Below are 22,344 nucleotides of genomic sequence, written 5' to 3' on the forward strand. Positions count from 1 at the left end.
TCGAACTTGACTACTTTGGCAATGTTTGGATAAGAATTGAGATATTGGTAAAAAATGCCACAGATATATTGTTCATCTACGTATTAATCACATATCTGTCCAAAGGTTCGTTAGACAGGCTTCAATCTTGGTAGGTGACTTACTCAGGGCACCAGTGTGTGCAGTGCCAACTTTGCCGCTGTTTGGATTACAAGTGCAAGAGATAACAGTAAAAAAAACAGGCATACGGTAAGAAGGCTTATTGGCAGAAAAAGAATGTTTGGTTAAAATACTTCAAAATAAAAATTCATAGTCTTTGCAGCCTCAGAATAAGCCTTTTACATATACTGCCGGCAAGGACCTTGCTTTATGGAGGGCGCCATCTTGTGTCACCATGTTTCTATTCCGCAGCAGCTCAAATCCAAAAAAATTGGCATTTTGAAGCCAACGTTTACGGGAAAAAAAATGCCCCCTTGACCATCAGGTATGGAACTAAAAAGATTGTCTACCTGAGCACAAAAAGCCCTGTAGTGGGTGCAAAAAGTAGCCTAGCTTAATTAAGTGTCATATCAAACCAGTCTACTTGCACTGAGTTGATTAAATATTTGCATTAACGAGTTGGTGAACAGGTGTACCTAATTAAGTGGTTGTATGTGTACATCCTCTTCCTAGCTGTCATAAGCCACAGACATGAGTGTCACCAGACAGTAAATCTGCATGGCCAAAATGTTCACTTGTTCTTTTGAGCTGAACAATTGAATTTGATTTGCTTCATTTTGCAACTTACAAACACAACAAAAAACTAAATTGCTGTCATTTGAGCTAAATTAGGTTTCTAGGGAAAAAGGGCATTTCTCTCATTACAGTTAACCAGAGGCCTCAGCATTAACTTGCAGAACGCAACAGTTTTATGTGAATGCTGCATGGCCATAATTACCATAATAGAGAGAACAACATGAACGAAATGACCTACTAGATCGGCTTCCAGCACACACTGTTTAATGTTTACGGAGTTCTAGCTGGTTTGTTGACTTATTACACCAGGCTTCTGCCGGCTGATACAAACATAAACACACAGGGTCATCGCTCGGGCAACTGCTGTCAAGGATACATCACTATTCCTGCCAGCAGCCAGAAGTCATGTCGGCGGTGCCAGATCTCGTTCATCTTCCCTGAGGAGACGGCAGCCCGCTCCTCATTCTGCCAAAGAGTGTGCAGCTCTGCGGGATGAAGCCAGCATAAGGTAAAAATGAGGTTCATCTCAAAGTGCTTAGTGAGCTGAAACCTGGCTCCAGGTGTTTCCACAGCTTTTCAGGGTTTGTGATCAAGGTGGAGATCATTTTGGCTCATTGAAGCCTTTGTAGTGAAGCTCTGAGAAGCAATTTTTTCATGGTGTTTAGACTGCTTAGTAACGCCTTTGTTCAAACTTATAAGTTATTTTCACCTTTTCACCTTTTCAGGGAAGCCAAACGCGTCTTCTTCTCTACTTCTCTTGTCAGGTTTTGCATGTAACAATTCAGCGATTCATGAAACATGAAAGCACCATTGTCTGCAGCTTTTATTAATAAACTCTTTTGATTGGTCAAAAAAAAAAACAGAACAAAACTTGATTAAATGGGAAATTACAGATTCAAAGGCCTTGTTCACACCTGAGATTTAAATGCATCCTGGATGCATCTCCTGTGGCCACTTGCAAGAACAAAATTAAGTTTTTATGTCTGACTTTACAAATGTGCCTGAAGTCAAAGTGTTGGTGTGTGTTTGAGCAGGAGAAACAGAAAGAGACAAATAGACAAGAGACGTTTCAGCTGAAAAAAAAATCAGGTGATGATCAGTGTTTATATTGTGGCAGTGGCTACAAATAAATGAATGTTCTGTTTGAGCACTGATTAATATAAAAAGAGAAAGAATGAAACCGCAGTGGGTCAGAGGATGTCGGCTTAGGTGGTGGACTCTAATGTGTCCTGAGGACAGATTGTGATCATGCAGCACTGTGAACACAATCCACAGACTCAGGAGTCCTAAAACCTTTTCTGAATGTGGTTTTTGTGGTCAGATTTGCCAATGGATTCTCAGATCACTTGGTACAAATGTTCCAGGTCTGAATGGGGTCAGAAATGTAACATCAGATGTAAAATCAGTACTTACCAGTGAAGCCACCATCGGCGATGTTGAACATGAAGCGTGGTCGCTCAGTCGGAGGCTTCGCGTTAACCTTGGGGGTCTCCTCCTTAGTTGCTTTGACATCTTTCGCGGCATCCTTTTCACCTTTTAACTCCTCTGTTACTGCAAATGACAGTGAGGATACAATTTAGCACACTTTATTCATTATGTGTTTCTGGCAGCGATCGCCTACAAACACTGACGCACCTTTCTTCACCTCAGTCACCTCAGACTTCTCCTTGGCATCGGTCGCTTCCGTCGATGCATCTTCGCGCTTTTCTTTGTCTTTTTCCCGCTCCTCTGCCGCCTTCTCTCCTTCTACAGAAAATAAGACGCAGGGAGTCGTTGCACTGCTCCAAACAAACTGCTTTATTTGCTTTTAAACATCATATTTCATATGTCTAGGGGGTTTTCTCTACCTGATTTCTCTTCTTTACACTCAGCGTCTTGCTTTGATGTTTGTTTGGCCTCTTCTTTACTTTCCTCCTGCTCTTTCTTCTCCTCCAGTGTGGCAGGTGAACAGTCAGATGATTCTTTCTTATCCACCTCCTTCACTTTGCTCTCCTCTTTGCCTTCAGCTTGACCAGGAGACACACTTTGAGGTCGCTCTTTAGCCACAGAGGAAATCTGTGGGCAGTAGCGCAACATGGTGTCAAATAATAAAATTACAGTACATTAACACTTTCAGTTCCTGTCAGTCCCTCTTACGACTGTCACCCCACAGGAAAATTTGTTACTGACCACCTTGCCAATTTGAAGCAACTTTCACACTCACACACACACACACACACTACACACACACACACACACACACACACACACACACACACACACAACATATACTGATCTCCATGCTTTAGCAGGGGCCAAAGTACGTAAACGTAGCTGTTCATCAGTGTTTGTACAGAATATTTACTGTAAACACTCTAGTGTTCAACATGTAGAGAAGTGATATTTTCACCATTTTGGTCACAGTTTAACAACCAAACAAATTGAGTATTAATTGAGAAAATAATCAACAGATTAATCACAGGTTGCAGCCCTACTAAGGACATACTTTCCACGTCTGTGTGACATGATTTTCATCAATTGTGTCCATTCAGGCTGCTGTAGAAATAGGTCAGTGCAAATTGGTGGCCTCTGTGAAGCAGGGTCCTTGCTTTATATAAAAGGCTAATTTTTATTTTTAAAGCAATTATACACTTCAACAAATATACGTATGGGTAGTGCATTCAGTTTCTACCAATAAACACTTATCAATGTAACACAGTGCACCGTTAAAGTATAAACAAAATACAGTATGTTCACTGGTCACTCAAATCTACAAATCAGTTCTCGTGTTTTGAAGACAGTGTCCCACCTCTTCAGGGTCTCCAGTCTTGCTGCTGTCCACCTCTTTTCCCTCATCCTTTTCCTTCACTTTCTCCGACGGGGTCTCACCTTCCTCTTTGTCCTCCACCTTCTCTCCCTCTTTCCCGTTCTTTTCTAGCTTGTCTGCTGGAGCAGGAGTCGCTGCACGTGTTCACACAAATACACAGTGATGTTACTGTAAGTTATATATTCACCTTTATCGCTCGACACGAAAGCGCCCCCTGCTGCATCTGGTGTGAGTATGTTCCATTACCTGGCTTGGAGGTGCACGGCGTGTTGTTATAGCTTGCGTCCGGTGTGGGCGTGGCTGTCTTCACCGCAGGAGAGGAGGCCCTGGAGGACACCTTGTCAACGCTCACCTCGGGCTTGAGCTCCGGGAGACTCCACCGTCCGTTGATGTGCTCAAACTCCTGGATCTGAACCCAAGAACTCAGAAAACTAAGCAAAAATAACAAAAGAAAACTCACACATACTCGTTCTACCTAACATCACAAGCCCACCACCGACATGCCGTTTGTCTCAAAGTATATATTTCAATCCCTGTGGCTTAGATAGTAGATCAGGATGTCAGCACGTTTAAACAATTAGGACTGAAAACTAGATTAAACCAAAATAAACTGAAAGAACATCTTCTGAGATATCATGATTCTTGACCTGAGTTTGCTCTCTACTACTTCTTCTGTACGAAAATAACAGACCTACTATTTATGTGGAATCACACTTATTTCTGCACTTACACTTAATCACACTTGATTATAATCCTTAACAACTGCAAGGAGCCAAGTCATATTTGCTTTCTAAATTATTTACAGCTGGCAATTTTTTATCTGTTTAATTGTTTACTCTCCTACAACAACATCAGAGCTGCATTAAGTTAATGCTAATGTAAACCAAACATTTCCAGCAGCTGCTGCTTTGCCGTTAGCAAAAGTCAACCAAGCAAAACGCAGAAAAAGCAGAATAAAAACGTATTAATCACATCTGACACAGAACACAACCAACAAAACAAAATGCACCAGTATAAAGACAATAAGCTACACAAACCTTTTTCTTACAATTTAGCTGCACAAAGAATGTCAAGTGGTGTATTTACACCAGAACTACCAAGGTGGTCATTTCTAAAAGTTTATAACTGTGTTGAAAAGCATCCCATGTAACTATGTGACATTGACTTTTCCCTCCATATGTGTAACTTTTAATCTAACAATGTTCTTTTATTAAAATTACAGTTCTGACAGTTTGTACCTCTAAAGGTTGGTTTATTGGTTTTTAAAATAACATGCAAATTAAGTATGAATGATCAAAATGATCACTATCAATGATAATTCTAGCAGTTACAGAATTCCACTAGTAACTTGCTAAAGTAGAGCTTTAAGCCTTAAAAAATGTTTTTTAAAACAAAGTTCAGTTTATAGCTGTTTATTTTGTTTCATTCTTGACTTTTTAAACTTTTTCTGAGATTCCTTTCATTTGTGCAAAATAAATATATATTATTCATTCTTTCATTCACAACTACAAGGGTGAACAGCTTTGGCCTGACCTTCTTCTTGACGAGGGACATGACGCCGATTCGAGTGAGGACCGGCTGGCGACACAAACCCTCCCTCGGGACGCCGTCCGCGAACGTCTCAGCACCGTCGGCCACAGGCTCACACAAGTGACGCATAAAGAGCGACACGTAAGCTCTGTCAAAGACGAAGAAGACAAGAGAGAAACATTAGATGATAAGTGGAAAAGGCTTGCAGGCAATGCTGGACAGAAGCGTGTAATATAATACAGTAATAATATTACTGAGAGCAGAAAATAATCTATGTCTTTTTTTTTTATATGGTGTTGGTCTCATGAGTAATTATAGGTAGGAACCTTTCTCGTCTGGTCAGGTGTTTGATCAGTGGGTCAGTTTGTTAATTCAGTGGCTTAAAGTGTAAGCTTGCTTCTTACAATTGTTTTACCCAGTAAGGAGCAGTGTAAGAAATTAAAGTTTACAAATAAATAAATATATTACATTTACTAAGTAAGTAGGTCGTTATTAGTTTTTTTGTCCTCTGGAACACTGATTCCCAAAGACTGGGTCAGGACCCACAGATGGGTGGCAGGACTTTTTGTGATGGGCTCCAAATAACTTAGCAGAATTTTGCCAACCTTGTCTGTCTCTTTCAAATAACATACATAGAATCATCAATTTGGTCTGATATTGCCTTGGAGTTTTGTTCTTTGGGTGAACAACCCTGCATCACTCTGACTCAGTTTAAATGACTTAATGACTCTGATCATTAGAGGCTAAATACCTGGAGTTTTGTAGATGACTGAGAACCTTCACAGACAAACACCATTATTGCAATAGAAATCAGTGGACATGAAGCTGTTTGTGAAAAAGACCAGCAGAAAGCTGATAATTAATGATTATGATCAATCAATGAACATGTTTAATCTCATTGGCATCTTCACAAAGTCCTGCACATGTAATTATTCAGACGTTAACCTCTGTCTTCGTTAAGAAGTACAGCCAAAGATTTGCGCTGTACCACCCACAATTTAGTTCTTCTGCAATGTGTTTTTCCATGTCCATCTTCATTCAACGGTGAAAACACATAGCTTCTCGAAGCAGCAGTCACAGTGAGGAGCCTCCACAGCAGCAGCTGCATATTATGTAGCCATGTGAAAAAACAACAAATGTGATATCGCCATTCACGGCAATAAAAACAACCCTAATTCAAATAGAAGGTTTATGGTTTTAAGACACACAATACTGTGATTTGAGGCATGTAGTGGCTTTCTCGAAACGTCAACTTGCATAATTTTGAAAAAACTAAAAATCCTTCATTTTGGAAAAGAAAATGTTTTCTTTGTTTACTCAATTTGAGCTGGGCCAACTTGTTACTACTTTTGCCATGGCGGGTCACATTTGCCTGTTGAAATGAATGTTTTAATGGTCAGATAAACAGTGACAGTGTAGACAATTTTATTGTACCCTAATGTGCAATAACAATTCAGTAAATTCTGTTGAAAATCTGTGATTTTTAACATGCTAATCTTTTAGGATCATTACTATTACTCACTTTTGCCATAAGAAATATGCAAAAAAAAAACATTAATTAAGGTTTGGAGAGTTCGACTGATAATTTTCCTTTCAATTAAGTGGATTCAGTTCCAAAACAAACTTGTTGTGATTGTATTTACAAAAGGAATACAGTAATATAATGGGTAATGCAACCATATCAGTGCTGATACCAACTGATATCATTCATTTTTAAATGTGTATAATGAAGCATGTAACGTAAATGTGCGTAAACATTTTAAATCAATATTTTTGACTTACTTGAATTCTTTTTCAGACTTGCCCCTGAGGTCTCTCACCAGCCACTGAGAGGAGAAAGCGTCCTGAGACGGCATCCCCCAGCGCATCACTGCGTTCAGGAAAGCCTTTCGCTGGCGTGTGTTAAAACCCAGCACCTATGGTTGGAAATGACTGTATATTATGGATAGCCTTGAAATTTTAAAATAACTAAAAATAATACCAAGGAGAGAAAGTATACTAAGCAAATATCCATGTATTTCTTAAATTTCACCAGAGCTTTTCTCAATAGTCCTGACTGCCTAATAATAGCAAAATAAACATGTGTGGGTCATTATAATCATGTCCACCACCACTATCTGGATGATGAATGAGCTTGGAAGGTTCAGTGTTGTTGGCAATGAAATAGCTTTGCTGCCATCTCCAATTTAAGGATGTTAGATTGCTTGAAAAATATCTAAAAGTGCACTTTAAATCACACTAAATCAGTTTAAATGAGAACCGATTGATTCCAGTAATGTCGCAAAAAATGACTCAAATGAAAGCAGGACTGGTTTCGGAGTGATGTACAGACCTCAAGGTTGCCGCCAACTCTGGCCAGAAGTGGAGGCAGAGGTTTGTCCTTGTCATTCCTCAACTGGCGTCTTGACTGCCTTCGACCTGCAAGATGAGAGTAAAAGTTTGATCAAAGTCTTTTTATGTTGTAGGTTTAGCACACGTTGCAGGACTTTATCTAAATGTAAAGTTAAAAAGATATGCAACAACGGTAAATCAAAACTCCTGAAACACATGGAGTGTTTTCTTCTAACTGTCTGAAGTAGAAGGTGGATGGTGGTCTGCATTTTTGGCAGCCAGATTTGTTTGACTCTGGCAGGCAACTGTAACAACTAAATCAATTTCAAAGCATAATTTAACACAGACCTGATACTGTGAGTCTTACAACAGACATATTTTATCGTTCACGAGCAGCTCTGCTTGATGTCTCCCTCCCCCGAATCTCTTTTTTACCTTCTGGCCGATCGTCAAAGTCGTCATCCTCCTCCTCAGAACCCACCGAATACTCGGACTGGTTATCTGAAATGTCAGCATGCCACTCTGAAACAGCACACGGTGGTCTGTCAATAGGCCAGGCCCATTCACGTCCACTGTACATACAGTTACTCAAAGAGAAGACAAATCATCTTAAATTCTACAACTTTTGCAAGGATCAAACAAATAATAGAACAAATCTTAGGAGATACAGGATTCTACTTTGTACGACTACAGAAAAAACTCTGAGGATAATGAAAAAGAGATTTATGAAATAATTTTCTGCTGTCAACATGATCCTAATACTGAGGTTTAATTGAGAGGACAATATCAAACTTATATGACGAACAAAAACAAGAGCTACTCGCATCTGTCATGATGCAGCTATTTTTGCTCCTGACTCCACCCCTTGAAGTTGTAATAATGTGCCTTACTTGGATGTAAAAACATACAGAGGCTGCAGGTGCTGCTGACAAATAGGAAAAGGGAGAGAGAGGGTGGAGGACTGCTGCTAAACTAGCTCTGTTTATGTGCAAAATGTCGTTAAACTAGCACCAAAATAGTGAAAATGTTGCCCACAGTCTCACAGGTCACTAACACATTTTGCTATGGGGTGAATTATATTTTTCATCACTTTAAAGGGACTTCAACTATATTAGTATATTTATTATTATATTTTTGGTATAATGTATATAGACTATGATGAGCCCTGTATACTGTATTTTGTGAAGAGAAAAAAGACTAACAGGATATATTTATTTTTATATTTTTTGCTGAATAATTAAAAAAAAATCACCATTCTTTGTATTTTAATTTAGTGTCTTATGTTGTCCTATTTTAACATAAATAATAATTGATTATTTATTTTACGTCTATTAGTAAAATAAAATGCTAATAATACATTCAATAAAACAGTCAGAATGAGAAAAGTGGCCATTCTAATAGTTACAAGATTATGATGGTAGTTTAATTGGAAAAGGAAATCCGGTCCAAATACGACCCCTACCTTGGTCTTCCTGTGCTGCGTCATTGTAGTTGACAGGCTTGCGGTTCCTCTTGCCTTTACCCAGTTTGCTCGCGAGATCTTCTTGTTGCTGCTCATAGTGGTGCCGCAACAATTTCTCCCAATAATCTGGATCCACGTTCTCCTCCTGTTTGATGATCTCCCGTTCGATCTCCTCGATCTGGAGCATCAGATTAAGAACGCGCAGGTGAGATAAGACACATTCATATTCTGTGCTGAAAAGAAAGTGTGGTGAACATTTGCTCACAGATTTTGGGGAAAATGCACTTGGAACGCAGATGAAAGATTTCATGCAGTTGACTAAGACATACTACAGAGCTTAGAACACAAGATTACATAACCTTTCATTTGGTGTTAGAGTTAATGATGCACATGAGCATGTTGTCTGGAATGGAAAGAAACATCATTTACACTGAACTATGAAAACGTTCTGGCACCGTCAACATTGACACAGATATTCTTAACCCGTGGGCTTTTACTGATCCTCAAAACATTTCACAGTGAGAGTGTTTTTTTTCTGGGCATGTCTGTGTCACACTCAACTGTTTGGAATGCAGTGAGTGCTTCCGGTGTATTTTTTGATACACAAGACAATGTTTTGCGTGAAATCAGTTTTGAACTTCCATTTTTCAGATAAAGCTCGCACAACAGTTGGTGAAGGAGATGATGCTCCACTCATTTGTCTTACCTAAAAACACCTCTGGATTCTTCCACACATTTTTCACATGTTTTTAAACACTGTAATATGTGAACGCCCCATAACGCTAGAACTTCCCAGGGAAAATGTCGTTAACATTTGCTCATAGGTATTTGCAAAGACTGTGGATTGTGCACTGGTGCACTTGGCCTTGAAACGCACAAGAAAGATTTCGTGAAGTTGACTTAAACATTCTCCAGAGCTTAAAAGCACAGGATTAAACAACCTTTCATTTGGTGTTAGAGTTAATGGTGCACATGAACATTTTCTCTGGAATGGAAACGAACATCATTTACACTGAAGCGTGAAACGTTTTGGCAACGTCAACAAAGATATTCTTAACTCGTGGGCTTTTACTGATCATCAAAACATTTGTTACTCAGCTCCAATCCTCACTCCCCTATCAACTATACACATCAGGCATCTAACGATTATTTTCATTCTTGGATAATCTGCTAATTATTTTCTTGATTAACCAATACATCATTCAGTTTCGAAAACATTAAGGTAAATGTGACACGAGTGAAAGCAGCAAAAACTAGAGAAAACTTTTTTTTTTTTGCAATTAAATGGTTACAAAAACATTTTTCCGGTAAAAGCCAAATGCCATGTGTCCTGCTTGATGTTGAATAATGAAGACAACCATGGAGAAAAATAGCATAATTAAGGCACTCAATATTCAGGTAAAACATTTATTTCTCCAATATAAGGGCAAACAAAAAATAAATAAAAAATAAATGAGAAATGTTCACCTGTTCTACTGCTTGTTAACACAAATATCTAATCAGTCAATCACGTGGCACCAACTCACGTGCACTCTGTCATGTGGACACGATCAAGTCGAGCTGACAAAGTTAAAACTGAGCATCATAATGGGGAAGAAAGGTGATTTAAGTAAATTGGAACATCTGAGTATTTCAGAAAAAGGGGATTTTCAAGCACGACCATCTCTAGGGTTTACAGAGAGAAAAAAAAGAAAGCATCCAGTAAGCAGCAGTCCTCTGGGAGGAAATGCCTTGTTGATGCCAGAATTCAGAATTAGGATTACCAAACTGGTTCAAGATGATAGAAAGGTAATTGTTACAACCAAGGTATGCAGAAGACTATCTCAGAACACAAGTGTGCTCTGAAACCTTTTATTTATTTACTCATGTTTGTGTATGTGTTTTAGGACATTACTTTACTTGAGATTGCAGGGAGATATATACGTATTCCAAATTATAGTAAAAAAAACAAAACGGAAAGGTTTGTACTGACTCAAATCTGCATGCTAGAATAATAAACACAAAGCCATCATGCCTGGACTGGAACATACATGATTTATGAACATGCAAGTGAACCCGTAACCAATCTGGGAGACCCTCTGTCTACTTTATTGTCTTGTGCGTGTGTGTGTGTGTATATATAATGTGTGAATAACAATTGCACTCAGCAATAACCTCCCACTTCCTGTCCACCCTGACCTGATGGCCAGTCCACAACACTTTGACTCCCTTCCTGCAACCTTCCTCCCACTCCTTCCTTCATTCATTCACAATTTTCTTGTTATATGCCCATCCCGCATTGCTTGTACTTTTATTGTTATACAAGCCTTGTAATCCTTTTTATTAGGCGTGAATGTGAATTGATACAACTCTGGATGCTTAATATGTAATCCTTTGGATTAAAATCTCACAAGTCCTTCCCCTCACCCTGGAAGTTGTCAGATTTCAGTGTTCAAGTGTTCAGTGAAAGTGAGACACTCATTCTTCTCTGTTGTCCTCATTATGCTGTCATTAACACCTCCTTTACTGAATGAAATGTCTTTTCAAAAATCTGTAAATGTTTTTTGTGTCTATATGTTTGCGACCTGTGTTCATCTAAAGCCTGGAGAAAAACATCAGGAAGATTAATGAGTTAAAGTATTGTTTTGTGTCTGGTCTCTTCTAATAGTGTTTTTAAGCCCATTTGGGGCTCTGGGCATATGTTTTATGCATGACAGAGTAATAATAATAATAATAAAAAAAAAGCAATCAATCCAAATTTAGGTAAGAAAGCTTGTTTGTGTACTGGACTGGATTTCCCTCTCACCTTATCCTCCTCTCGGACCATGTACTGGGCCACTTTAAAGGAGCTGAGGTACTCGTTCATGTTCTGGACATCTGAGTCATCTGTGGCGTCCTGGCTTCGGTCCAGCAGCCTCTCGATGGCGGTGCTGTCGTAGTGAATCACGCTGCCCTCGTCCTCAACCTTATCCCCCGTATTGTTTTTCATACCTGCCGCATGAGTGAGGGGGTAAAAAGTGGAATTGATTAGTCTTTTTCTTCCAAAACCAATGTCACATATCAAAATGTTCTCGTCAGAACGACACTGGGGGTTCTCCTCTGGCCAAATGTATCCAGAGAAAATGACAGTGAAATGAGTGTGTTGTGACAAAATACATTTATTCAGGAGAGGAAGCCTGCCAAATCTCCCCCATTAGAATCAACGCCATTCAAACTTTGACCCAAATCCCAGTATTATTACATTTTAAACAAAAAGCCTGATTTCATTTGACAACAATATTCAGTATCGCTTCTCGACTTTCTAATTTTCACATTTAAAAAATAACTGACGTCACCTTCTCCCTCATCCTTGAAGAGCTCTTCTGTTCCAAACTTCAGGATGTCGTCCAGTTCCTGTTTGGACATAGAGCCAGCCTTGGATCCCAGGCCGGGCCGGACCACCAGGTGGGTCAGCATCATTTTCCTCTTGGCCACTTGAGTGATCCGCTCCTCCACACTGGCTCTGGTCACAAAGCGGTAGATCATCACCTTGTTGGCCTGTCCGATTCGGTGAGCTCGACTGAACGCCTGTGTAGAGAAAGACAGAGCAAAAGAGTGAATACGAGGGAACGATTTAAGTTTTGAAACAAGGCAGGGAAGTTGCAGAGCGACTGAAATAGCTCATGAAGGCAGACTGTGGCACCTGAATGTCGTTGTGAGGGTTCCAGTCAGAGTCGAAGATGACAACGGTGTCTGCTGTGGCCAAGTTGATGCCCAAACCTCCTGCTCTGGTGGAGAGCAAGAAACAAAACTGACAGGCACCAGGAGCTGGAAAAAGGAGCCAGAGAGTGTGTTAGTGAAACACACATTAGTGTGTTACATACATATATGTATACATACATATAATATTGAATGTAACACTGCAAATTGTTTGTAGCGTAGCCTCATATTATGTGAGACTGTGGACTCTTGTCTTATAACCATCAACTTCAGGCCCTTGTTCTTAGCTGACTTTGAATGTTTTTCTCTTCTAAACTGTTTTTTTGAAATATTTTTTTAATCTGCAGACAGCCTGACCCACTACTTCTTTAACTTTTCCAACACTGCATCTTAAACATTAATTCGACTGTCACAACATGTACTACATACTGCACCTTTAAATATTATCCAGTATCTCACCATTGAAGCGGTCAATGGCCTCTTGTCTCAGCGCTCCTGTGATGCCTCCATCAATTCTCTCATACTTATAACCTTCATAGTCAAGGAAATCTTCTAATAAGTCCAGCATCTTAGTCATCTGCAAAGAAACAAAGCAGGGAGGGAGAGAAAGAGAGAAAGAGAGAGCTGGTGATGTGAGTGTGAGTTTTCTTCTATACTTGATAACCCATGCACACACATGCACAGCTGGAACTGCAGTCTGCAGCTGAGTAACATCTGTGAAGATAAGTGTCCATCTGGTGTGTTCCTCTGCTGATGCATGGTGTGTGTGTGTACCTGTGAGAAGACAAGGACTCTGTGCCCCTGCTCTTTCAGTTTCCTCAGCATCTTCTGCAACAATGTCAGTTTCCCAGAAGACTTTGTGAGGGCCGAGCCCTCGTATGCGCCACTGGGTGTTTTTTGGGCTTCCTAATCAACAAAGATGATCACATAAACATTTAGTGTGGAAAAAAAGATACTGCGAAATCTCAAAATATCATATACCACATTTCTTTTTACTGTTGTTTTTTTTACAGATTTCCAGAAACTGAGACTTCAGGTTCCCAAAAACTCTAAACACATAATGAAAAGAGTTTGTCAAAACTCCATTAATCTCTGGCCAAATGAAACACAGCACTCAAGACTGTGTTCTTTCTTCTAAAAACTGATTCCTTCCACCAAAACAATACACACAGATGTTCCATGCTTACATCTTACATTGGATCAAAACAACACTGATGAGATCAAATTCAAAACACCACCTTCAAGAGTGTGCGGAGTGTTACTTTTATTCCTTTTGGTGACATATATGTTTTTTTTACCTAGAAATTGCATTTACAGTATAAAATGTATATACAACACAATTTTACATAATGGGTATAAGTCAGAATGTTATACTCTGATACAAGATTGAAATGTTTGCACAGGTGCAACACGAGTGCAATTAACTGGTTGACTGGGATTTAGGGTGTTTTAGTGTTTCAAGAGGAACAGTTTGTGTCCAGATTTGTATAACTGTGATTTAGAATGATATTTGAGAACAAAGGAATTGTGCTCATGGTGTTGATGCATGAGCTTCCACTTTTCATAATTAAGTGCATCATTTCTTTTTTTTTGTGAATGTATAAAGCAGTAAAGGTAAAAACAAATATGCAGTGAGAAAGCACAACCTTACACCAACACAAGGTGTCACTGTTGTGCAGTTTAAACACAATCAAACCTTATTTCTGAGGAAATGGTTACGTTCAGGGCTATGATTTGAATTATGGTTAGATCAAGGTTAGGGTTCAACATTAACTGGTTGTTGTTAAAGGTAAGGCATGAGGCTTTGGGTAGGCTGTCCAAATGAATGGAAATCAATGTGAATCCTTAAAAGGATAGCTACGTGAACCTGTGTGTGTGTGGGTGTACCATGGAGGCAACAGGAAAGAGGTAGGGATGGTTGCAGCACTTTTTTAGGTCCATCATGATGTTGAGCAGCGACACCTGGTTTCCTCCACCTTTTGAGTTCAGAGCCTCAAAATTCTTGGTCAATATCAACTTGTAGTATTTCCTGTAGTCAAAAACACAAAGAGAGAATGACGTATTGATTGCATCAATGTCATAGCCTCCTCTGCACCCTTAAATCCTCCAATTTCTTACCATTGTAATGATTTAATATGTTTATTGGAATTACAGTAAGTTACATTTACAATTCTCAATATAAATATGTTGATTGTACTGCATGGGTATAAAGTATGAAGGACTCACTGAAACACTACATTAACTTGTCTTTTTAATGTATTTTTGTTGCAGCTCACACTGCAGCCACTGGGCTTTTCACAATTCAAATAATCACAGCTAATTAAACGTGGTTGACTGTAATTTTAATTTAAACTTATTTTAACCATCTCCAAGTGCCTAAGTGGCTGCAGAAGAGGCAGGCCATATGGTTATTTCAAACACCAGCCTATATCTACAGTATATTTCCCCAGTCAATGTGTCATATGTGTCGCCCAGTGTCGTACTTCTGCATGGGGCTCAGCTCCACTCGGACAATCAGCTCGGTCTTGGAGGGCATGTTCTTGAAAACGTCGGCCTTCAGCCTGCGCAGCATGTGAGGCCCCAGCAGATCGTGGAGCTTCTTAATCTGGTCCTCCTTTGAAATGTCGGCAAACTCCTCCAAGAAGCCATCAAGGTTACTGTACAGGGAGGTGAACAGGGTGAGGTGAAGTCTAAACAAAGTCATTGACTACCAATCTGGATTTTTAGCACACATCAGTTTCAAATTCAACAGATTTGTAAGCTTAATTTCATGAGCAGCAGCATGTGCAGCTATACAGAATACTTTTAGCTGTACAGAATATTTTTTCACGTGTGCTGGAGAAGTCTTACTTGAAGCGGTTGGGTGTGAGGAAGTTGAGCAGGTGAAACAGCTCCTCCAGGTTGTTCTGTAGTGGAGTTCCTGTCAGCAGCAGCTTGTGGTCGATCTTATAGTCATTCAGTCGCCTGAAAAACTGCAAAGAAATTTGAGAAAAGGTTCAACTCTTTGTTATACTTCGACCAATATCAGCATTTTGATCACTTGTGGGAAAGTACTTTAAACATTCTAACATTAGTAATTACTTTTATTTTTAGTTTTTGTTTGCGCACTTCCCTCGCTGCCTAGTTTATATCGAACAGAATGCGACAGACAATCAGGTTTGTGGAGAGGATCACTGGTGAGAACCTGCCCCACATTTAGGACATTTCCAGAGTTATGAAACATCACTTCAGACCCATCACACCCTGCACACATGTTGTTCCAACTACTCCCCTCTGGTGGGCGCTATATGACACAGTACACAACCAGCCAACACAGTTCATATCCTGACACCTTGTACGTATGTATGCATGTACAGTACAGTTTTTTTATACATATATATTTCTGTAACTCTATTTAACTTAATGTTTAACTTATTTGTTCAGTTTTGTTGTTAAATGTGTACGTTATTTATTTATTAAGTACTGAGAAATTGAAAATGTCAGTACATACAATGGTCAGTTCTGGTTTGCTTGGTCTCTGAATTACATTGCACAAACAGGCTAAGGTACCTTGGACTGGTTGTTCTTAAGGCGGTGAGCCTCGTCCACCACCAAACACGCCCAGTCGATGGACTTGAGTGCCGTCTGGTCGATGGTCACCAACTCATAGGACGTCAGCAGAACATGGAATTTAATAGGAGCTTCCCTCTGCAGGAACAGAGGATGAGGAGATGTCATTTTACAGTGTTCAAACCGCAAGGTTATGTTTGTGTATAAACTATTTTTCTTCTTGTAAGGTTTTGTGGCAGAATTTTGGAAAAAAATGACCTAAAATGAGTTGGAAACCAAGTGTGGTTGTGTGAGATATTAACACACTGTCAACACTGACTTTGCTGCACCCACCGCCACTGATGTGTTCCAGCCTAGAAGTCGAACAATCACTCTCACTAATAACATGGCAGACGTGAAAGACATTTTAGTCATTCATCAGAATCTTTTGGGCATGAGACAAACTTTTCCAGCTAAAAACCTATATTAGTAACCACCTCTGCCTCCATTAGTAGGTTCAAATGTGTTATCTTGTGACTTCGATGTTTGAAAGTCTTTGTTCAGATTTACCTAGGTAACATTACATTACCAATCGAGGCAGCAGTAGACCAGCACCTCCGGTTATCCTTCAAGCAAAAATTGTTGATTTTCTCTATGAACTTTGATGAGTGAGAGTTGTTCAGTAGATAAAATGTGTTTTCTCTGCTGATAGCCATGTTATTAGTAAGAGTGAGTGCCTGGCTCTTGGGCAGGACTGGAACCAGTGGCATGAAATGTGCAACAAGTCAGTGTTGATGTGTCAACACCTCATGAAACCATACAAAAATAAATGATACCTTTCATATCTGTGTCATGTTCACTTTCTTTCTCACCCTCAGTTTGAAGGCCTTCTTTCCTCCTTTAACAGCTGTGTCGTCGAAGGAGAACTCATTCTCTCTGATGATAGCTCGACTGTCCTTGTCTCCGGTGTACGTCACTACGTAGAAATCAGGCGCCCACATCTCAAACTCCCTCTCCCAGTTGATGATGGTGGAGAGTGGAGCGCTGACCAGGAACGGGCCTTTAGTGTGACCCTGAGAAGGAGAGAGTGAAAAATACTCCCTGTGCTAAAATATCAACAGGGAAGAGGCGGAACAAGACAACAATAAATGTACAAAGCTCTGGTACCTCTTTGAAAAGTGAATAGAGGAAGACAATGGTCTGGATAGTTTTGCCCAGGCCCATCTCATCTGCTAGGATAGTGTCTGTGCCCTGAGCCCAGGAAAACCTCAACCAGTTCAGACCCTCGAGCTGGTACAGATGCAGCGTCCCACCTGTCGATGTGACAAAGTCTGGCTGCTCTTCGTATTTTATCGTAGGCTGAAAGAACAGAGGGGAAGCTTTAAAAAACATAACTGAGACAGAATTAAATGTATTGTTAATCATACTTTCACCAGAATGAGGAATAACAGCAGCAGATTGCATTAGTCACTTTCATTAATTTCCATTAAAACTTCAGTGTAAATAGAGGTTGACCAATATGGGTTTTACTATGGCCAGTGTTGGTCTTCAGCCAATATCAGCAGCCAATAGTCAATTAACAATGACAAATGTTTTGGCCAAAATGTTTGGACAATTTTCTTTTTTTCCTTCTGAAAATGTAAGATTTGGTGAGAATTTGTGTAAAAGCAGGAAGCTGTCATAAATCATCATGAAACTGAAAGTAGCTGACTCACATCGGTGACTGGTGAAGCAGGAGACTCCTCTTCACCCTCTTGGTTTTTGCTCCTCATCTTCCTCGGTTTGTCTGGATCTTCCTTCATTATTAAATCCCTGTTGAACCAGTGGGAACTCAATTCAGATGCAAAGCAAGAGATTACAATAAATAAATAAACAAATATGTAAACATGAACATTGGCAGAAAGCGAGTCAGTCCTACCTGTGCCTCCAGTAGTTGGCCTTATAAATTGCAAAATCAGGGATTTGAAGGTCGTCTCTCTCCCAGGTACACTGGTCGTAGGTCAGGTCTCTCCACTTGACCAGGTAATGGTAAATCCCCTTCTTGTCCACACTGGCAAAAACACACAAAGTCAGAGCTCATGTGTCATCTTTGTGTCACATACAGCTCGTAAAAAATGTATTACCATCAGCTTATGCTGATATGCATAATTTAAGAACTTTTCAACTCTGCAATAAGAAGCTTTTTATTAAAAGAAGCAAAAACGTGACTTTTAAAGGTAACATGCACACTCTGGGACACAAAAGTTCAAAAACTGAAAGCAAATTCTCCTACCTATGGTTGATGATGCGGTGGATCATCATCCACTCTGGTTTGATGCCATATCTGTAGTACTGGTCTTCGAGGATGGCGTACTGGGGATCCTTTGCTCTCCTCTTTTCACTCTTTCCCACTCCATTCTCGTCCTCTCCTGAACCATAATCAAGACAGGGAGGTTCGTCCATGTCCGTCTTCCTCTGGTAGTTTCTGTACATCACTGAATGGAAGATTTCCATCTGGAGGAGAGGCAAGTTTTAGCAAGTGATTTAGGCGGTGTCAGTATGATTTTCACGGTTTTCACGGTGGGGAGTTTCTAGAATACATGTATTTTATTATTTTTTTATGTTTTATATCTGTCTGGTCTTTTCTAACCTGGAGCTCAGTGATCCATGTACAGTGCCAATAAGACTGTCCCACCAGTTTGACAAAGAACTCCCTCTCGGCTCTGCCCTTCATTGGAGGTGGTGGTGGAGCATCAGGTGGTGCATCAGGAGCAGGAGGAACAGGAATGGGAGGAGGAGGTTCTCCCCACCGCCAGTGGAGGATCTTCTGGACACGACCTTTGATTGGTGGACACTAAGGCGAGATTTGATAAGATTATATGAAGAAGAAAGCACAGATTTGTTGCTGATGTGGGATCATTTTCATAGAATAATATTAACAATAAGAAGAATAAATAAGATAAAGATCCTTTATTTCATGAAACTGGGGAATTACAGTAGTAGTGTGTGTGTGCAAAATAGAGAAGCATTTTTAAAAAGGAAAACAATGTTTAGAAATGCTGACAATTAAGAAAACAGCAAAACAATGTTTGGAAATAATAACATGGCAGTGATGATAATTTACTGCTTTTTAACGTTACATGGCAATTATAATAATATCATACTATTGTGTGTGCACAAAATACATACGACACATTTACATCAGTTTTCTTGTCATTTTTAGTCCTCTGCTGTAAAATATAAGGAGCTTTATGCACGAGTAACTTATAAATTGTACATTCCTACATGTGTAGGCTTGTAAATGGATAAATCAGCCAATAGGTACAGCATTGAAAATAGAGTAACTAACCATGCATCGTGGACACAACCATTCTCCGTTGGGAATCTCCGGCAGCGGTGGGTTTAGACAGTGGATGTGGTAGGACGAGGTGCAGGTGTCGCAGCACAACAGTTCCCCTCCATCTTTACACACACGACAGAACTCCATGTGGTCGTCATCTTCATCCTCCGCACCGGTGGGGACCCCGAGTGCAACATCTGATATCACTCTGTCCTCGCTGTCCTCCTCGAAGTCCTCAAACTCCTCATCCTTTGCTTCCCATTGGATTCCCTCTTTTTCCTGTCAAAGGATGAACAATGATAAAATTTTATTTTAACATTTAGGTGGGTTTATTGGCAGAAATTGAATATACTACCAATGAGTATGTTTGTATAAGAGTGAGATCGCTTTACCATTTGGTTTTTAGAACTTTAGAATAAGCTTGCTGTATGTATTTTAGGCTAGAGCTTTGTTTTACAGAGGCCACCTTCTCATACTGCAATGTTTCTACAGCAGCCTGAGGGGACAAACCAGCCAGAGTGTGCTTTTTCGTGTTCTGAAGAATAAAATGACTGCACAAAGAAGAAGAACAACAACATTTCTGATATATAAAGGCCAACATAGTTCCCTGACACAAGTGGGAGAGGGAGGTGTGAGGGTCCTCCATTTGTTGCAATCTTCAGTCTAACCCTTAGATGTCAGTAATTTGTACACATTAGAACTTATCGAACTCATACATACATTTTAAAACTGACACTAACATGGCTTGTTGAATATGCCTGCACATACAGTAGATGGAAAGCTAGAAGAGACGATAGATGGAAGAGCTACGGTTAAATGCAGCAGCTGACTGACTTCTCCTTTGTGTAGAAAAAAACAAAAATGCTAGTCACTTATTTAGCATGTTATTATGTTTCGCAAGCACTAATCTTTCTCTGAGACACTTGTACGGATTGCAACTAAGCTTTTTTATTGTGATAAGTGAAATGTCAAAAGCAAATAAAAGAGGAAATTATCTTGAGCTGAAAACCACTACATGCATGTTGCAGTTCTTGTTTTGATGTGGTGGGAGATAAAGCAAGTTTGTTGCAAACACAGCAGGCAGCACAGTAGACAGACATCAACTAATAAAAAATGATAAATGTCACAAGGATTTCTCCAAGTTCTCTAACTACCCAAAAAAACAAATGCTAACAGCAAAGCTACAACAATTGCAATACATGCACATTCAGCCTCATTTGATCCTTTATATGCCGACTTTGAAAATGGCAAACTTGGCACGCCTGTGGTAGATTGTGCTCCAAACAAACACAAAAATAAACTGAGAGATGCAATAATCACGTAACATTCTGCCCATGGGTGCCTCAAAGATTAGTCTGAAGTCGTTATACACTTTGTTTAAACTGAGCTGAATGACTAAACTTGTTTTCCCTCACAGCTTCAGTATGACAGTGCATGTTACAGTAATTGAATAGATTTACACCCATAGAACCACCTCAAGTATCTGTCTTTGTCTGGGCAAGAGTGTGTCGAGTGTGTGTGTGCGTGCGTGCGTGCGTGTGTGTGAATAGAGGTAGCTCTCTCTCTCTCTGTTCTGTGATGCAACTACAAAGGCTCTATTCATCTACAAACAAGTAAAAACAAACCACTTTTCTTAGTAATTAAAGTCTCTTGCAGATAGATACATAGCCATAGCAGAATATGAAACTAAATCGGTCTCATGAGATTATGAATTTTAAAAGCTTTTAAATTTCAAGCCCTGAAGTATTTGACTAAGCATTCACTCTTTCCTTAGTCACCCTGTTTCTGCTTCTGTAAAAGATCTATGAGGGTGGGAGGCAGTTCACATGCAAACAGCAGCTCTGAGAGGCTATTCTGACATTCTGCAAAGAAATTCAAGCAGAAGCTCTCCAAAAACTCACAAGTGCAATGGACGCAAGAATTGTGAAGCTGCTATCAAATAAGGGGTCCAATGTTAAAATGTAACTTGACCTGTTAATATTTTTTTGATTGAAATCGCTTTTTATTTCAGTAAATATGACCTCCTAATGCTGCAAATTCAACAAATGACCATTTTCAGTTCTTTACAACCTATAAAATGCTTTGAAACTCTGTTGTGCATAATAACTTGGAATAGTTTTATTTTTAACAAGTTCTGATTCTGTGTGGATAAAGCATTTCTTCCATACAGGATCAGATGTGTTTTCCATGCTTTTGTACTCACGCAGTGCGGGCAGCTCCATTTACCCTCGGGGGCTTTTTCCAGTTCAGGCTCAAGGCAGACAAGGTGGTAAGCTCTGGGACAAGTGTCACATAGGATGATCTCCCCGCCCTGCTGACACACCTCACAGTAGTCTTGATGGTCGGTCTCATAGCCTTCACCTTCCTCTTCACCTGGGACTGGAGATGACACATAAAGATGGGAGATAAAAATAACTTTTAGCTCAGATTACGACATGTATTCACTGTACCATTGCTTCAATAAGCATATGTAATGTCACAGCATTTATTTCAATCTAAAGTTGTGTTGACGGACATGGACATGTTAGACAGTGTTATCATTTATAATTACATATATGCTGTACATATAAAAAGCCATTTTCCTTACCTTTCTTCTTCTTCTTTGCAGGCCGACCACGCTTGTTCTTCTTGACGCGGCCAGAGCTGTCGGAGCGAACCGAGGAGCTGTGAACGCTGGAGTCCTCCTGCTCAGACTCATCCTCATCCACATCCTCACTCTGACACACAACAGGGAGTGAGTCAAAAACAAAGGAAAAAGGTTTAAAAAATGTTTTCATTTAGCTCTGTCTAATGCAATTATGACATTATAAATTTAATAATCACCGAGCAGCTCTTCTTCCTCTTGGCACTTATGGGCGACAGTTTGATACGAATAGGTGCCATCTTTTTAGCCTTCGTAAGAGCCTTTTTCTTGTCTGAGACTCGAGGACTTTTACTGCGCTTCTTATAGCCAGGACCTGGATAGAGAAGAGTATC

General features: G+C 39.8%; 1 protein-coding gene and 1 long non-coding RNA gene across 6 annotated transcripts in view; one reads left to right on the plus strand and one right to left on the minus strand.

Moving 5' to 3' along the window:
• chd3 (chromodomain helicase DNA binding protein 3) overlaps positions 1 to 22,344 on the minus strand; it is a 51,190-nt gene that overhangs the window by 19,912 nt on the left and 8,934 nt on the right. For 3 of the 5 annotated variants that reach the window (XM_044021809.1, XM_044021805.1, XM_044021807.1), the window contains exons 6-35: positions 22,192 to 22,325; positions 21,956 to 22,085; positions 21,572 to 21,747; positions 19,378 to 19,647; positions 18,679 to 18,882; positions 18,322 to 18,542; positions 17,968 to 18,099; positions 17,765 to 17,861; positions 17,217 to 17,408; positions 16,922 to 17,122; positions 16,071 to 16,208; positions 15,372 to 15,493; positions 15,005 to 15,178; positions 14,409 to 14,550; positions 13,296 to 13,427; positions 12,981 to 13,098; positions 12,505 to 12,629; positions 12,158 to 12,389; positions 11,629 to 11,813; positions 8,844 to 9,021; positions 7,817 to 7,903; positions 7,383 to 7,468; positions 6,833 to 6,966; positions 5,054 to 5,198; positions 3,767 to 3,929; positions 3,503 to 3,654; positions 2,562 to 2,769; positions 2,350 to 2,460; positions 2,128 to 2,265; positions 1,091 to 1,199 (exon numbers count right to left, since the gene is read on the minus strand). In XM_044021809.1, the coding sequence (XP_043877744.1) occupies positions 1,091 to 1,199; positions 2,128 to 2,265; positions 2,350 to 2,460; positions 2,562 to 2,769; positions 3,503 to 3,654; positions 3,767 to 3,929; positions 5,054 to 5,198; positions 6,833 to 6,966; positions 7,383 to 7,468; positions 7,817 to 7,903; positions 8,844 to 9,021; positions 11,629 to 11,813; positions 12,158 to 12,389; positions 12,505 to 12,629; positions 12,981 to 13,098; positions 13,296 to 13,427; positions 14,409 to 14,550; positions 15,005 to 15,178; positions 15,372 to 15,493; positions 16,071 to 16,208; positions 16,922 to 17,122; positions 17,217 to 17,408; positions 17,765 to 17,861; positions 17,968 to 18,099; positions 18,322 to 18,542; positions 18,679 to 18,882; positions 19,378 to 19,647; positions 21,572 to 21,747; positions 21,956 to 22,085; positions 22,192 to 22,325 (4,636 nt within the window). The remainder of the gene's footprint in view (positions 1 to 1,090; positions 1,200 to 2,127; positions 2,266 to 2,349; positions 2,461 to 2,561; positions 2,770 to 3,502; positions 3,655 to 3,766; positions 3,930 to 5,053; positions 5,199 to 6,832; positions 6,967 to 7,382; positions 7,469 to 7,816; positions 7,904 to 8,843; positions 9,022 to 11,628; positions 11,814 to 12,157; positions 12,390 to 12,504; positions 12,630 to 12,980; positions 13,099 to 13,295; positions 13,428 to 14,408; positions 14,551 to 15,004; positions 15,179 to 15,371; positions 15,494 to 16,070; positions 16,209 to 16,921; positions 17,123 to 17,216; positions 17,409 to 17,764; positions 17,862 to 17,967; positions 18,100 to 18,321; positions 18,543 to 18,678; positions 18,883 to 19,377; positions 19,648 to 21,571; positions 21,748 to 21,955; positions 22,086 to 22,191; positions 22,326 to 22,344) is intronic. The other 2 variants (XM_044021810.1, XM_044021808.1) reach the window with 1 other exon arrangement.
• LOC122766720 lies at positions 1,159 to 7,179 on the plus strand. Its single transcript, XR_006360102.1, has 3 exons — positions 1,159 to 1,222; positions 5,033 to 5,191; positions 6,849 to 7,179. It is a non-coding gene; the product is annotated as an uncharacterized LOC122766720 (long non-coding RNA).

The sequence above is a fragment of the Solea senegalensis genome, linkage group LG3, assembly GCF_019176455.1.
Source record: "Solea senegalensis isolate Sse05_10M linkage group LG3, IFAPA_SoseM_1, whole genome shotgun sequence".
Classification (NCBI taxonomy): domain Eukaryota; kingdom Metazoa; phylum Chordata; class Actinopteri; order Pleuronectiformes; family Soleidae; genus Solea; species Solea senegalensis.